The 14,743-nt window shown below is 38.1% G+C and overlaps 1 protein-coding gene across 7 annotated transcripts in view; it reads right to left on the bottom strand.

Moving 5' to 3' along the window:
- The window catches only part of LOC102728327 (zinc finger protein 510), an 82,587-nt gene extending 68,364 nt beyond the window's left edge, over window positions 1–14,223 (bottom strand). For 6 of the 7 annotated variants that reach the window (XR_014139981.1, XR_014139980.1, XR_014139979.1 and 3 more), the window contains exons 1-4: window positions 13,992–14,223; window positions 11,722–11,780; window positions 5,802–5,928; window positions 5,410–5,505 (exon numbers count right to left, since the gene is read on the bottom strand). Coding sequence is in view for 4 of the 7 variants with exons in the window: in XM_081802971.1 (XP_081659097.1) it covers window positions 5,410–5,505; window positions 5,802–5,928; window positions 11,722–11,780; window positions 13,992–14,208 (499 nt within the window). In the remaining 3 variants the exon portion in view is untranslated. Of the gene's footprint in view, window positions 1–5,409; window positions 5,506–5,801; window positions 5,929–11,721; window positions 11,781–11,950; window positions 12,050–13,991 lie in introns of all 7 variants that reach the window. The other variant, XM_081802974.1, reaches the window with a different exon arrangement.
- Window positions 14,224–14,743: the final 520 nt, after the last annotated feature.

Genomic DNA, 14,743 nt, shown 5'->3' with positions numbered 1-14,743 from the left:
AACGAAACTAGGAGCTGGTTCTTTGAAAGAATTAACAAGATTGATAAACCCCTGGCCAGACTTACCAAAACAAAAGAGAAAGGATCCAAATAAATAAAATCATGAATGAAAGAGGAGAGATCACAACCAACACCAAAGAAATACAAACAACTATAAGAACATATTATGATGGTGCAACCACTCTGGAAAACAGTATGGAGGTTTTCAAGAAGTTGAAAATAGAGCTACCATACGACCCAGCAATTGCACTACTGGGTATTTACCCCAAAGATACAAATGTAGGGATCTAAAGGGGTACGTGCACCCCGATGTTTATAGCAGCAATGTCCACAATAGCCAAACTGTGGAAAAGAGCCAAGATGTCCATCAACAGATGAATGGATAAAGAAGATAAAGAAGATAAACACACACACAATGGAATATTATGCAGTCATCAAAAAGGAATGAAATCTTGCCATTTGCAATGATGTGGATGGAACTAGAGGGTATTATGCCGAGCAATAAATAAGTCAATCAGAGAAAGACATGTATCGTATGATCTCACTGATATGAGGAATTCTTAATCTCAGGAAACAAACTGAGTGTTGCTGGAGTGGTGGGGGGTGGGAGGGATGGGATGGCTGGGACATTGGGGAAGGTATGTGCTATGGTGAGAGCTGTGAATTGTGTAGGACTGTTGAATCACAGATCTGTACCTCTGAAACAAATAATACATTACATGTTAAAAAAAAGAAGATAGTAGGAAGGGAAAATGAAGGGGGGGAATCGGGAGGGGGAGATGAACCATGAGAGACTATGGACTCTGAGAAACAAACTGAGGGTTCTAGAGGGAAGGAGGGTGGAGGGATGTGTTAGCCTGGTGAGGGTATTAAAGAGGGCACGTACTGAATGGAACACTGGGTGTTCTATGTAAACAATGAATCATGGAACACTACATCAAAAACTAATGATGTAATGTATGGTGATTAACATAAAAAAATTTAAAAAATTTTTAAAAAGCTCATTTTAAAATTTATAAAGAAGTTTTTGGACTCACATTAACTGATTTCAAGGTCTAATTAAGAACCTAGAATATTAAAGTTAATGTGGTATTGACATAAGGATGGATATATAGATGAATAAAAAAATACAGATACCACAGAAATACAGTCTTAAATGTACAGAATATAAGTACAAATACACACACATACATAAACTTATGTACCATATACAAAATATACATTTATCCATTTTCTAAGACCAATGGAAATGCTATTCAGTAGAGAAAGGATAATCTTTTCAATTAATGGTGTTAGAATTACTGGACTCTCCTTTTCAAAAATTTAAACCTGACACTTATCCCATCCTGTCTATGAGAACTAACACCAAATGAATTACAAAATGTAAAATGTGAAATTTAAAACTTTTCTAGAAGAAAGCATATGAATAAATCTGTCTTACTCTAAGTTTGGATATTTCTAGACAGAACAATAAATGCATGATCTTTATGAGAAAATTAATAAATTAATAAACTGAATTTTTACATTCAATTTTAGCCAACCTCCTCTGAAATCATGCCAACAAAAGAAGTGGAATGCAGCTTCACTACTGCCAAGTGTGGACAGAAGTCCATGTTCCCCCCTAAACCTCCACTGACATCTTTGGGAGTTGGAGCAGTAGGCTACCACATTAACAGTGAGGAGGGGTGAGATGTCAGGGTCCCCACCAGCCTTCTCCTAACACTAACCACCATCAGGTGCCATGGTCCCTAGCTCACCTTCATTGTTGTGTAATCTTTCAGAATATTACATTTATTCTATGTATATTTACCATATGTATATTGATACGTATATACACACATATACATATATATAGATACACATATATGTACAGATACACACACATGTATACATTTAGCTGCAATTAGTGGAGAGTAAAATAGAATACATTTATTCCACCTTTCCCCTGGTTAATACTTTTATATCTTATTCCTTCCCCAAGCAGAGTCACAAACACATTCTCCTTATTATCCCATAGAATATCTATAGTTTTATTTTGAAAAAAATCAGGCCTTTAAGCCACCTGAATCCCATTTTTTGTTTAGATCAATGAGGTTACTTTGGGATTCTTTCTCCACTGTTTTGTGGGGCTAGTGCCATCTATCAAGACCAATTATCTATGAAGTATATGTTTTTTTCTCGAGCTTTCTTTTCTGTTTCACTCATTTATTAAACTATCCCACTTCCAGTTCCATACTACTTAACTCTCAGAACTTTACATATGTGATAGAGCAAATCCTACCACAACACTCGTATAAATGAGATTTTCTTTGATACTGCATTAAATATTTATAATTGTGTATAAGTGCTTCTTTTGTCTTTGTTAGGGTTAGCTAAAATTTCATCCATTTTACTTTTTTTTTATTCTAAGAAACATTCTATAATTTGTCTTCCAGTTAATTAATATCACTTTTAAATTCTGCTTTTTTAGTATATTTTTGTTATTGTTTTTGCTTAATTTATTACTAGACTACCAATTTACCTCTGTTCACTAATCTACTATACCCTAAGGTTTATAATATGCACATTTATTTTATAAATGTCACACAATTTTGGACTTGATATCCTTTTTTATACATTGTTTAAAAGAGAGAATTTTTAAAATATCCATGTTAAGAGTTTTTTGTTTACTCATTAATTTCTATATTTATCAAAATATGTTGAAAATATTATTTATGGAATTCTAATTTGTTGGACTTACTGGTTTTCTTTCTAGATTAACATTTTATTTTATCTTTTTTTTTTTTAAAGATTTTATTTATTCGAGACACAGATACAGAGAGAGAGAAAGAAAGCATGAGCAGGGAGAGAGGCAGAGGGAGAGGAGAAGCAGGCTCCTCACTGAGCCAGGAGCCCAATGTGGGGCTTGATCCCAGGACCCTGGGATCATGACCTGAGCTGAAGGCAGACGCTTAACCATCTGAGCCACCCAGGCGCCCCATATTTTCACTATCTTATGATTAATCTATGGGAACCTGAAAGGCTTTTTTTTTTTTTTTTTAATGTTATGTTAGTCTCCATACAGTACATTAGTTTTTGATGTAGAGTTCCATGATTCATTGTTTGTGTGTAACACCCAGTGCTCCATGCAATACATGAAAAGGCTTGTTCTTTGATCTCAGGATACAGATACATATATATGGTTCACTTTTTTTTTATAAGATTTTATTTATTTGCAAGAGGGAGAGAAGGAGCACGGGGGAGGGGCAGAGGGAGAAGGAGAAGCACACTCCCCGCTGAGCAGGGAGCCCAACACAGAGCTCCATCCCAGGACCCTAAGATCATGACCTAAGCCAGAGGCAGATGCTTAACTGACTAAGCCACCCAGGCGCCCCTGTTTCACTCTAATATAAATATCATTTATATCCCATATAGGCATACTTATTTAATGTTCATAGTATCTTTACTTTAATCAGATGAGGTATGTTATTATCTCCTAATCCTGGTGAATTTTAACTTCTTAGAACCCCATTATTTTGTGTTTTATGATAGCTGGTATGATACTGTTTGGTGCAGTCATTCAAATGCTTAAGGGTTTACTTTAACCTGTGCTCTTAAAATGAGGGCCTTCTTTTAAGTTAATGCATTTATTTATTTATAAAGATTTTATTTATTTGAGAGAGAGTGAGAAAGCATGAGCGAGGTGTGGGGCAGAGGGAGAGGGAGAAGCAGGCTCCCCACTGATCAGAGATCCTGGCACAGGGTTCAATCCCAGGACCCTGAGATGATGACCTGAGCTGAAGGCAGACACATAACTGATGAGCCGTCCAGGCACCCCTAAGTTACTGCATTTATTGCCTAAATTCAAGCCTGAATAACATGAAACCCTAAATTATTTAGTTTTTTACTTAATAACTTTACTATTTTTTTATTGCAATCTTTCAAACATACTTATTTTGGGGTATCTTTTTTAGCCAACCAATACGATCAAATCATTTACATCTAATGACTGGAAAATATGCTTAATCTAAAAATTTTGCTGTCTGGTTGAACAGCTTCACAACAAAAACTTTAGTAAACACACTCAGGATGATTTTACTCTTTTGCTCTAAGAATTATACTGAAACTGTAATTTTTGAAGTTCCTGAATTTACCAGTTTACACAAAAATACCAATAAGCACATGAAAAAATACTTGACATCATTAGTGACCAAGTAAATTGTAATGGACTGAATTATATCTCCCCCTAAATTTGTATGTTGAAGCCCTGACCCTCAATGTAACTATATTTGGTGGTAAGGCCTTTGGGGAAATTAAGGGTAAATGAGTTCATAAGGGTGTGGCTCAAATTCTTATAGGCTTGGTATCTTTGAAAGAATAGGAAGAGACATCACAGCTCTCTCTCCATGAAAGCACAGAGGAAAGGCCATATGAGGGCACAGTGAGAAGGCAGTCATCTGCAAGCCAGAAAGAAGCCTCACCAGAAATTAATCATGTTGGCACCCTGATGTTGGGCTTTCAGCTTCCAGAACTATGAGAAATAAATATCTGCTACTTAGGCCACCCAGACTATGGTATTTATCATGCCAGGCCAAATGACTAGCACAGAAATGCACATCAAAACTTCAATGATATACCACTTCACATCTACTAGGATGGCTAGGATAAAAAAGATAATAACAAGTGTTGGTGAAGATATGGAAAAATTAGAACCCTCATATGCTGTCATTAGGAATGAGAAATAGGCAGGCACTGTGGAAAATAGTCTGGAAATTCTTGAAACAGTTACCACATAACCCAGCAATTTGAATCAAGTGTAACTCAGTAAGAGGAAAAAAAGCGTTATGTCCAAAAAAAAAAATCCATGCAAAAACCTGTAAATCAATGTTTCTATCAGCATTATTCAATAGCCAAAAGGTAGAATCCTAAATGTCAATTGAATGAAGAATGGACAAACAAATGTGGCAAATACATACAATGAGACATTATTTTCCATACAAAGGATGAAGTACTGATACATATGAATCTTGTAATCCTATGTGAAAGAAACCAGTCATAAAAGACCACATAATGTGTGACTGCATTTACATGAAATGTCTGCAATAGGCACATCTATAAAGACAGAAAATAGATTAGTGATTGCTGGGGCTGTAGGGTATAGGAGGATAGGGAGGTAATAACTAAAGGGTATGAGGTTTCTTTTTGAGGTAATGAAAATGAACTGTGGTGATATTTACACATATCTGTGAATATGTGAAAAGCCACTAAATTGTACCCGTTAAATGGGTGGATTCTATGATATGTAAATAGTATTTCAACAGAGCTGTTTAAAAGGGTAAAACAACCAACCAACCAACAAACAAAACTTTCAAAGGTATTCCCCTAAAAGTTTAACTATCCCAAGTGTTTCCTTCTGTCAGTGCTCACCCACCTGGGTACCTCTGGTTTAGGAATTCTTCCTCTAAGGACCAGGGCTCTTCTCCTTGCTCCAACTTGAAGATCATCTCAGGTTTGGTGGTGCAATACCCTGTAAACATGACAATTGAAGGTATATACATATACCAGATCCATGGGCTTTTTGGCTTTCAAAGGTGGAGCAAGATACAGCAACAAGAGCAGCAAAATAAATGTGCTCATTTGAAGTATCCCATGGGAAAGTAATAACATAAACATTTTGTCTGCTTCCTAAAGGCTTCAGGTACCTTAGACCTCTTACTCAAAAGCCAGTACAACATTAATCTCTACAAGGAGTACATGTGTTTTGATAACTTTTAAAAAAAGGAAATTTAATTTAGACGAAGATACACAATAAAGTCTGCTTACCCACTGAAATGAGGTGGCTGTAGTTCTCTAGCATCACATCTCGGTACAGGATCCTTTGAGCAGGGCTCATGTACTGCCATTCATCCTGGGTAAATTCGACAATCACATCTTCGAATGACATGGATCCCTGTAACAACACATTTTGTTCAAAGATTCAGAATTATGTGACACATATCTTTGAGAATTACCACTTTTCCTGTTTACTCTTAAGCTCTAAAAGACATGGTTATCAAAGACACCTATTTCTGACGTAATTTTGTCTGTAGCTGTGGAGTTGCTCAGTTAAGAAGGTTTTTAACTTCCTATAATTCATTTATATCTATTTATGAACTACAGATTTTTTAAGACAAAAAAATTCAATGTAAAGAGATTTCCTACAACTCTTCCTCTTCATCCCAAGTTACTGTGGGCATTCTAGAGAATTCTAAGATGTTCATTCCCTCCTTAGACATCGTCATTGTAAATAGTGGGAGACAAAGAAGATACATGCAAGCTGTGGAGATATTTTACATGATCAAACTTATGTATAAATACATATATAAAAATATATAAATCTAGCGCTCATGAAGAGCAAAGAACAACTTACCAAGAATTTGGAATCATAGAGACCAGTATAAGTGATTATTTACGCTGAAGTAACAGCAATGAATATAAGGACAGGGACATAATCTCAGGGTAGCAGCAGCAACCAATCTGATAATTACTTTCTTGCACAACTGCCCAGGCTAACTAAATGAGCAGCTTCTGGAATGTTGGTGCCAAACACTGACATTTAGGAAACAAAAGGAAAAAAAAAATGTGTCAGAAGTTTTAGTGAGATAGATCTGTTCATGTTGCTCCTGAAGGGTCTGTGAACATAAAGGTGGAACTATCCCTTAAACTAATATACACATGGTTTTACAATGGAGAAGGGAGGTGTAAGGATGAAGACAAGCATTTAGGAGTTACTAGCAATTTAGGTGGTAACTAAAATTTTAAGAGGCAATCAGACAGCAACGTGAGCTATATGCTATACATCCTATATGGGACTGAGGAAAGAAAAATGCCAAATAGCATTTAGGGAAGCATGAATATTAAAGAGACTGGCAGAAAAAATATAGTCCAAAAAGCCAAAGAAAAAGCTTTCTGAAAAGTAGTAAGAGTCAGGAAAGGATGTTGGCGAGGATGCAGAGAAAGGGGAACCCTCCTACACTGTTGGTGGGAATGCAAGCTGGTGCAGCCACTCTGGAAAACAGTATGTAAGGTTCCTCAAAAAGTTGAAAATAGAGCTACCATACAACCCAGCAATTGCACTACTGGGTATTTACCCCAAAGATACAAATGTAGTGATCCGAAGGGGTACGTGCACCCCGATGTTTATAGCGGCAATGTCCACAATAGCCAAAGTTTGGAAAGAGTCAAGATGTCCATCGACAGAGGAATGGATAAATAAGATGTGGTCTATATATACAATGGAATATTATGCAGCCATCATAAGGAATGAAATCTTGCCATTTGCAACGACATGGATGGAACTAGAGGGTATTATGCTAAACAAAGTAAGTCAATCAGAGAAAGTATCATATTATTTCATGATATGAGGAATTTGAGAAATAAGACAGAGGCTCATAGGAGAAGGGAGGAAAAAATGAAACAAGATGAAACCAGAGAGAGAGACAAACCGTCTCTCTCAAATGCTATTTGGTATTTTTCTTTCCTCAGTCCCATGTAGGATGTATAGCATATAGCTCACGTTGCTGTCTGATTGCCTCTTAAAATTTTAGTTACCACCTAAATTGCATACACTACCTCAAAAACTAATGATGTACTGTATGGTGACTAACATAATAAAACAAAATTAATAATAAAAAAAAAGAGTCTGGAAAAGGTAGAATCTTGGAAAATGCAAAAAGGGAAAATTTCCACAACAAAAGACTTCAAACGGGCTGGGAGGAGGAGGAACTGGAGAGTTGCTGTTCAACAGACATAAAACTTCAGTTATGCAAAATCATTAAGTTCCAGAGATCTGCTGTACAACATCATCCCTATAGTTAACAATATAGTATCACACAAATAAAAATGTGCTAAGGGTAGATCTCATGTTAAGTGTTCTTATCACAATTAAAAGCAGAAAAGAAAGGGAAGAAAACTAAGAGATAACAGGGCAGAAACAAATTTCTTTTTTCCCCCTCAGTGTTATGTATCCAATTATTTGTTCATCTGTGTCTTCAGTATTCCTAAGTGAGTACCTCCTGCATGTGAAACTCAGTAGTAGTAGCTGGTAACTAAAACAAATAAATAAAAGGACAGGAATACCTCTCAAAATTTAATCTAAAAAAGAAAAAAAGAAAAGGTAATTATATTCTCCAAAGTGAAAAAATTAGTGAGAAAAGTGGCACTGCTTTCATTTTTGCGAATCTCTTTAATATCTGACTTAATTAGATCACGTGGATTAAAAAAAATAAGCTAACAAGTGACATAAATAAAAATGGTTAAGTAAGGATCCAAAAAATTCTCTCCTTCATAAAACTAGGAAAAAACTGGCAAAAACTGAGGCGCCTGGGTAGCTCAGTTGGTTAAGCATCCAACTCCTGATTTTGGCTCAGGTCATGATCTAGGGGTTGTGGGATCAAGCCCCACGTCAGGCTCCATGCTCAGCACAGAGTCTGCATGAGATTCTCTCTCTCTCTCCCCCTCTGCCACTCACAGTCTCTTGCTTTCTCAATAAATAAATTTTTTAAAAATTATAAAAATTAACAAAGGCTATCTTCAAAACATTTATAAAAAACAAAAACGGGCGCCTGGGTGGCTCAGTTGGTTAAGCGACTGCCTTCGGCTCAGGTCATGATCCTGGAGTCCCTGGATCGAGTCCCGCATCGGGCTCCCTGCTCGGCAGGGAGTCTGCTTCTCCCTCTGCCCCTCCCAACCCTCCCCCCTCTCATGTGCACTCTCTCTCAGTCTCTCTCTCTCAAATAAATAAATAAAAATCTTTAAAAAAAAAACAACAACAAAAAAACAAAACAGCTTAATCATAGTAGAATGGTGATACTGTGACCTTTTAACTTATACCCTGTTCCCATCCTTCCCTTCCCAACTCTGCAATAGTTTGACAACCAATGGTGTGCAACCAACAGCCTGGCAACCACAAGAGCAGAACTGGGTTGGAGATCCACTGAAACCTCACTCATAGAAAACTGTCATTATTTGGCCAGTTTGGTGGTTTCCTGAAAGACCCCACTTACAAGGATGCCTTTATTTGAGCTAACTCACAGCTCAGTGTGAAAAGCCTTATTCACTCATCATTTATCAAAAATTAAAGGCATTTGTTTAACTTAATGGCTACCTGAGGTGGCAGATAACAGCTGAGACAAACAATGGCTTAACCAAGAAGCTTGAAAGGAAAAGTTGGACAACGAGATGTCCATAAATGTTTCTGAAAACCTCTGATATATTCCTGAGAATCAAGGAGGCCGCAAACTTGCAAAGGGCTGTGCATATGCCTAAGGCTGTGAGCATACTCAGGAAAGATATGAGAAGGCCCTGAGCTGTCACCTCTAGGTGACCTTAAGGTTTGGCATTAGAAAGAAGTCTAAGCTAATGCAGAGTTATAACCATCTGTCTAACTGTTGAAGAATTCCCTGACATGCACAGAGCCCTTAGCAAAGACTGGGAGACTTACTGGGTCTAGGCATTTAAAGAAATTTCTGCAGACACTTCAACTGCCTCAGATCAAAGAAACACAGGCTCTACAGAATTTTTTAAAAACTCACTGAACAAATAAATTTCAACAATGACCCCGAAGGAGGGGAGAAATTCTGATTTCTAGAACTGGCACATTCTTCTATTTAAAATGTCCTATTTTCAACAAAAAAGTTTAGTAAACAAGGAAAGAAACAAGAAAGTAAGGTTCATATGCAGAAAAGGTATAATCAATAGAAACTGCTCTTAAAGAAGCAAACGTTGAACTTACTAGACAATAACCTTAAATCAGCCATATTAAATATGGTCAAATACCTAGAAAAAAACAATGTTCAAGGACTAAAGGAAAATAAAGAAAGATATTTCACTAAATCAAGAATATCAATAAAGAGATAGAAATTTTAACAAAGAGAAATCATACAGAAACTCAAGAGTTGAAAACTTTAATAACTAAATCAAAATTTCACCAGAGGGATTCTATAGCAGATTTGAGGAGATGAAAGAATGAACAGACTGGACAATATGCCCACTGAAATTATATACTGTGAGGAAACAAAGAAAAATAATGACAAAAAATGAAATATGGGATAGCATCAAGCAATAAAGACAAAGAGACAATATTGAAAGCAGCAAGAAAGTGACTCATCATGTACAATAGTATTAAAAGCAGATTACTAATCAGAAACCATGGAAGACATAAGGCAGTGAAATGATACATGACAAGTAAGTGCTGAAAGAAAAAAGTTGTCAACCAAGAATTATATATCCAGCAAAAATAGAAAAATTAAAACCTTCCCAGATAAACAAAAACAAAATTTGTCACAGGCAGAACTGCCCTACAAGAAATAATACAGGGAGTGGTTCAGCAAATCTATACAGACAGAAAATAGATTAGTGGTTGCTTGGGGTTTGGGGGAAATGAGCAGATGAAAGGGGATAAAATGTAGAGTTGCTTTTTAAGATGAAGAAACTGTTCTAAAATTGACTGTGGTGATATTTGCACCAATCTGTGAGTATACTAAAACATCACTGAATTCTACACTTAAATGGGTGAATGGCATGGTATGTGAACTGAATCTCAATAAAGCTTAAAAAAAAAAGAGAGAGAGAGAATGAAACCATTCTAAGATTAATAGAGCAGATTAAAAGGGCCAGGGTTGGAAACTGGGAATGAACCACGTGAAAGGACAGGTGAAAGAAGATGACTCCAAAAAGATATCAGCACTGTAAAGATGGGGCCAGTGGAGGGTGTCATGGACAGTAACAAAGAAACTTTCCAGAAGGACAGAGGCAGTAGAGGCAAATGCTACAGAAAAGTCAAGTAAGAAAAGAATTAGACAAGACCCAATGGATTTGATTATAATCAAGTCTCTGGTCACCAGATATGACAGGCAAGTGGGGAGAGAAGCCAAAGCATCATGAAGAGGTTTGAAGTGTGGATAGAAAGTGTTGAAACGTTTGAAAGAGAACACAATTTTAAACTGCTGAGCAACCTGAATATCTTGGGTACTCAAAATATTTATGGAAAGTAATTTTAATTCAGCTGATTCAACAGAAAAGAATGTCTAATTCAACCCCTGTGTTTGAGTTTCTGGAAAACAGAACAGACCAAGTTCACATTTAACATTATATCTTCTACTTTTATTGAAGAACAAGTAGAGACAACGTTCTATATTATTTTAGAGTAATTACTGAAAAGTTGTTAACTAAATCACCTACTCGAAAAATAAAGATCATTTTTACCTTCAAATGTTTTAACGTTCTGGGCACCTGGGTGGCTCAGTTGGTTAAGTCTCTTGCCTTCAGCTCAGGTCATGATCCCAGGGTCTTGGGATGGAGTCCCACATCGGGCTCCCTGCTCATCAGGGAGTCTGCTTCTCTCTCTCCCTCTGCCCCTCCCCCCCTGCTTGTGTGCATGCACACTCTCTCAAATAAATAAAATCTTAAAAAAAAAAAAATGTTTTAACATTCTATGAGGTATCAGTTTGCTTAATCTTCTCACCAACCACAATCTTTAAAGCAGTACAGTTTGTCTGACACTCTGACATGGCTACCAACACTCAGAAATAAATTCGGAGCTCCAATTTCATATCCACATGCCACCTTTGCTCTGCTACTCATCTGTCTTTCCATCTCTGAATGCATCTGATCCATTTCTATTTCTACTTTTTCATGTTAATAGACTCTTAAGCCCTTATAAAATCCACTATAAAACAAACAGATTATTAAAAATAGAAATTACCTGCACTATGTTCATTTTCTGCAGCTCCTTGAAGAATGTGAAGAAATGAAAAGGTTCAGCTGGGAAAGAGGAAGGAGAAATAGGGTCATGAGAAACCTGGTCTGCCTTACAACTATTTTTATTTCCCTAAAAATCTCATTAACATCAGGTGGAAAAAAGGTTTCCCTATAGAAGAATATCCTTTTGACATTCTTGAGAGGGAACAAGAAGGACCACGCAGAGGTAGTACCTGAACAAATGCATCTGCGATATGATGACATAGGCTTAACCTTGCATTTTCACTGCTGGGAAACTCAGAAGTCGATGAATTAACAATTTATGTCCCCTTCTAAGTAAGAACAACAACAAAAAACACAAAATAAGACAAGAGGATATTGGTTAAACAAATTCAGGTATACAAAGGTAAAACCTTCTACCTTCATTTAAACTAATGTTGTTTAAAAAACCTACTTAGATGGGATTGTTAATCAAATTTGTGTTGTCTTTACACCTTGAGTTAGAGCTTCCCCAGAAAACTTCAAAATACAGATGGGACGCTTTATGCAAGAAATACTTTTTCTAACTTTTTGTTCTTACTTGGTTGCAAATTCTGAAACAGATTTCTTAGTAAGATGCCTATAGTACTTACCTGTGTAAGTAAACAGCACTGTGCTTAAGTTCTTAATTCTGCCCTGGGCGTCTTTTCAAAAATCATTCATTTCAGGCCCAATATTTTGAGCTTCCAAAAGTGTCTAATATAGAAAAATTTTCTTCTACTATCCTTTCGTCATTCCCTACACTCAGGAAAGAGGGAGCATCAGCATAACTCTAGATGCCACATGTGGTGATAGAGATGGTAGGAGGGCAGCTCAGAATCTGGAAAGAATGAGGGGGAATGAAGGACACCGGGTGCTATTTAGGATTTCATTAGTTCTGGCTGGTTATACCTTCCCTGGGCATCATGTCCTACCAACCACCCAGTGAAGTGCCTTTTCCTGTACAGCCTGACAGTCACCCATCCCTCTCAACCACCTTCTGCAAGCTGGTCCAGTGCCCACTGTCACACAGTCTGTGATGGCTTCTGCGTGCAGTCACTAAGTCTGACTCATGCTATACAGGGATCAAGAACTGCTTCTGGTGGAGCAAGTCAGGACCTGTGCCTTTCTTGAAACCTCTGCCCCTGCTCTGAAGCTCCAATGAGGAATCTGTCAGAAGAGCTCTTCTTCTAAATGACAGTTGTTCCTAGGGCTCTCTTTCTCCAGTCTTAAGTTACTTTACTACAGAGCGGCTGGGATCTGGGCCTGAGAAACAAATTCACTGTAATTGAAACCTCCATTTAACACTCTAAACCGGACTTTGGAATCCACTACACGTGTACTATCCAGTAATGTAGCCATTAGCTGCATGCAACTACTACACCTGAAGTGTGGTTAATAATAATTCAGATATACTGAGTTAAACGTATCAGTAGAACTAATTTCATCTCTTTCTTTTTATTGTTGCTACTGAAAAACTCCATATTTGGTTTCCATTATCTTTCTATCGGCCAGCACTGCATTAGATTATCAGATTGTGCCTTTGAGGATGGAGATAGCTTAGATGGTGCAGGTAAGTTCAAGAGTCTCTTGACCAGGGGCTCTAAAAAGAATCCACAAATCCCAGGATATATATTACCACATTGTGAGATTCTGTCCATATTCACTTCACAATCATATCTCTGGAAATCTGGGGACAGGCTACTCTGCTAAGAGCTCCAAAGGTTGCAACTCTTGGTTTGGGGCAGAAAGGATGCTGGGAAGAGCAAGAGGTAGGGAGTAAAATCTACTTGTATTTACATCCAACCTCTCCCACCTACCAGCTTGTGCCCTAGGGTGTATCATTTGGCCTCCAGTAAATTCCTTTCACTTTTTAAAATGGCCTAATTATAAGGGCAACTGTGAGGCTTAAATGAAATACTAAAGGAAACAAAGTGTCTTGTGATAGCAACTTACACACCCATTATTACAAGCACTTGACAAAAAGCTTTGCAGATGACACCTTATTTCTCAGAGTAATTCCACAAGCTACTGTTAGTAGCCTCACGTTCATCGAAAACATTATAAAGGTGGATTCCCTTCCCACTGCCTGCAGTCCCCTCACTCGGCGCCCGCAAACGGCACCTTCTCCAGATAGGGGACGCAGCCCCACTTGCGCCACCGGAAGCAGGCGGGAGCAAACGCCGCAAGCACACAGGGACTGGGGGAGGGGAGGACCCGCCGGGAAATTCCCGGGAACACTGCACACAAACCTACCGGATCTGGCAGGGCCCCAGGCCTCCCGGAGCCGTGTCCCCAGTGCTCTCACCCCCAGTGCAAAGGCTCTGCTCCCGCAGATACCCAAAGGAGCCGAGTTCGTGTCCTTTTTCAACCACAGAAGGCGGGCGGAAAAGAGGCCAAGGCTGGATGTGCACTTGCGCAGAAGGAGCCCCAAAACCCGTTCCCAGAGTGCTGCGCGGTAGGCGCATAACATTTAAGACTACATTTCCCATAAAACTTTGAGACCGCAGGAAGTAATTTTAGAAGCGTTTCCTCCTCAAGTAGTGAGGTGAGACGTCACAATTGGATCTGACCTTTGGAAACTTAACCTGAATCCCCAGGTATTGTGGATTAGACTTTAACTTTATGGCATGACAACATGTTGCAAAGCATGGTTCTCGATTGGATCCTAGTTGGAAAAAAACAACAGTTGCAAGAGACTACATTTGGAGAAACGAATATAGACTAGATATTAGAAATACAAAAGAGAATTACCATTACTTTGGTTAGTGTGATTAATATTTAGAGGATGGAGGAAATTGTTCTTATTTTTAAAGATACATACAGAAATATCATATGGAATTTGAGGGGCAGCACAGATGACCATAGGGGAAGGAGAAAAAAAAGAAGGGAGAGGGGGCAGACCACAGGAGACTCTTGAGTGTGGAGAGCAGATTGGGAGTTGCTGAGGGGAGGGCGAGGTGGGCTGGACATGGCCGGGATGGGTGATGGGTGTTAGGGAGGGCGCT

This window comes from Leptonychotes weddellii, chromosome 14, assembly GCF_054177405.1.
Source record: "Leptonychotes weddellii isolate Sample4059 chromosome 14, ASM5417740v2, whole genome shotgun sequence".
In the NCBI taxonomy this organism is placed as follows: Eukaryota; Metazoa; Chordata; class Mammalia; order Carnivora; family Phocidae; genus Leptonychotes; species Leptonychotes weddellii.
The sequence above is the reverse complement of the archived record's forward strand: the minus strand, read 5'-3'. Positions and strand labels throughout refer to the sequence as shown.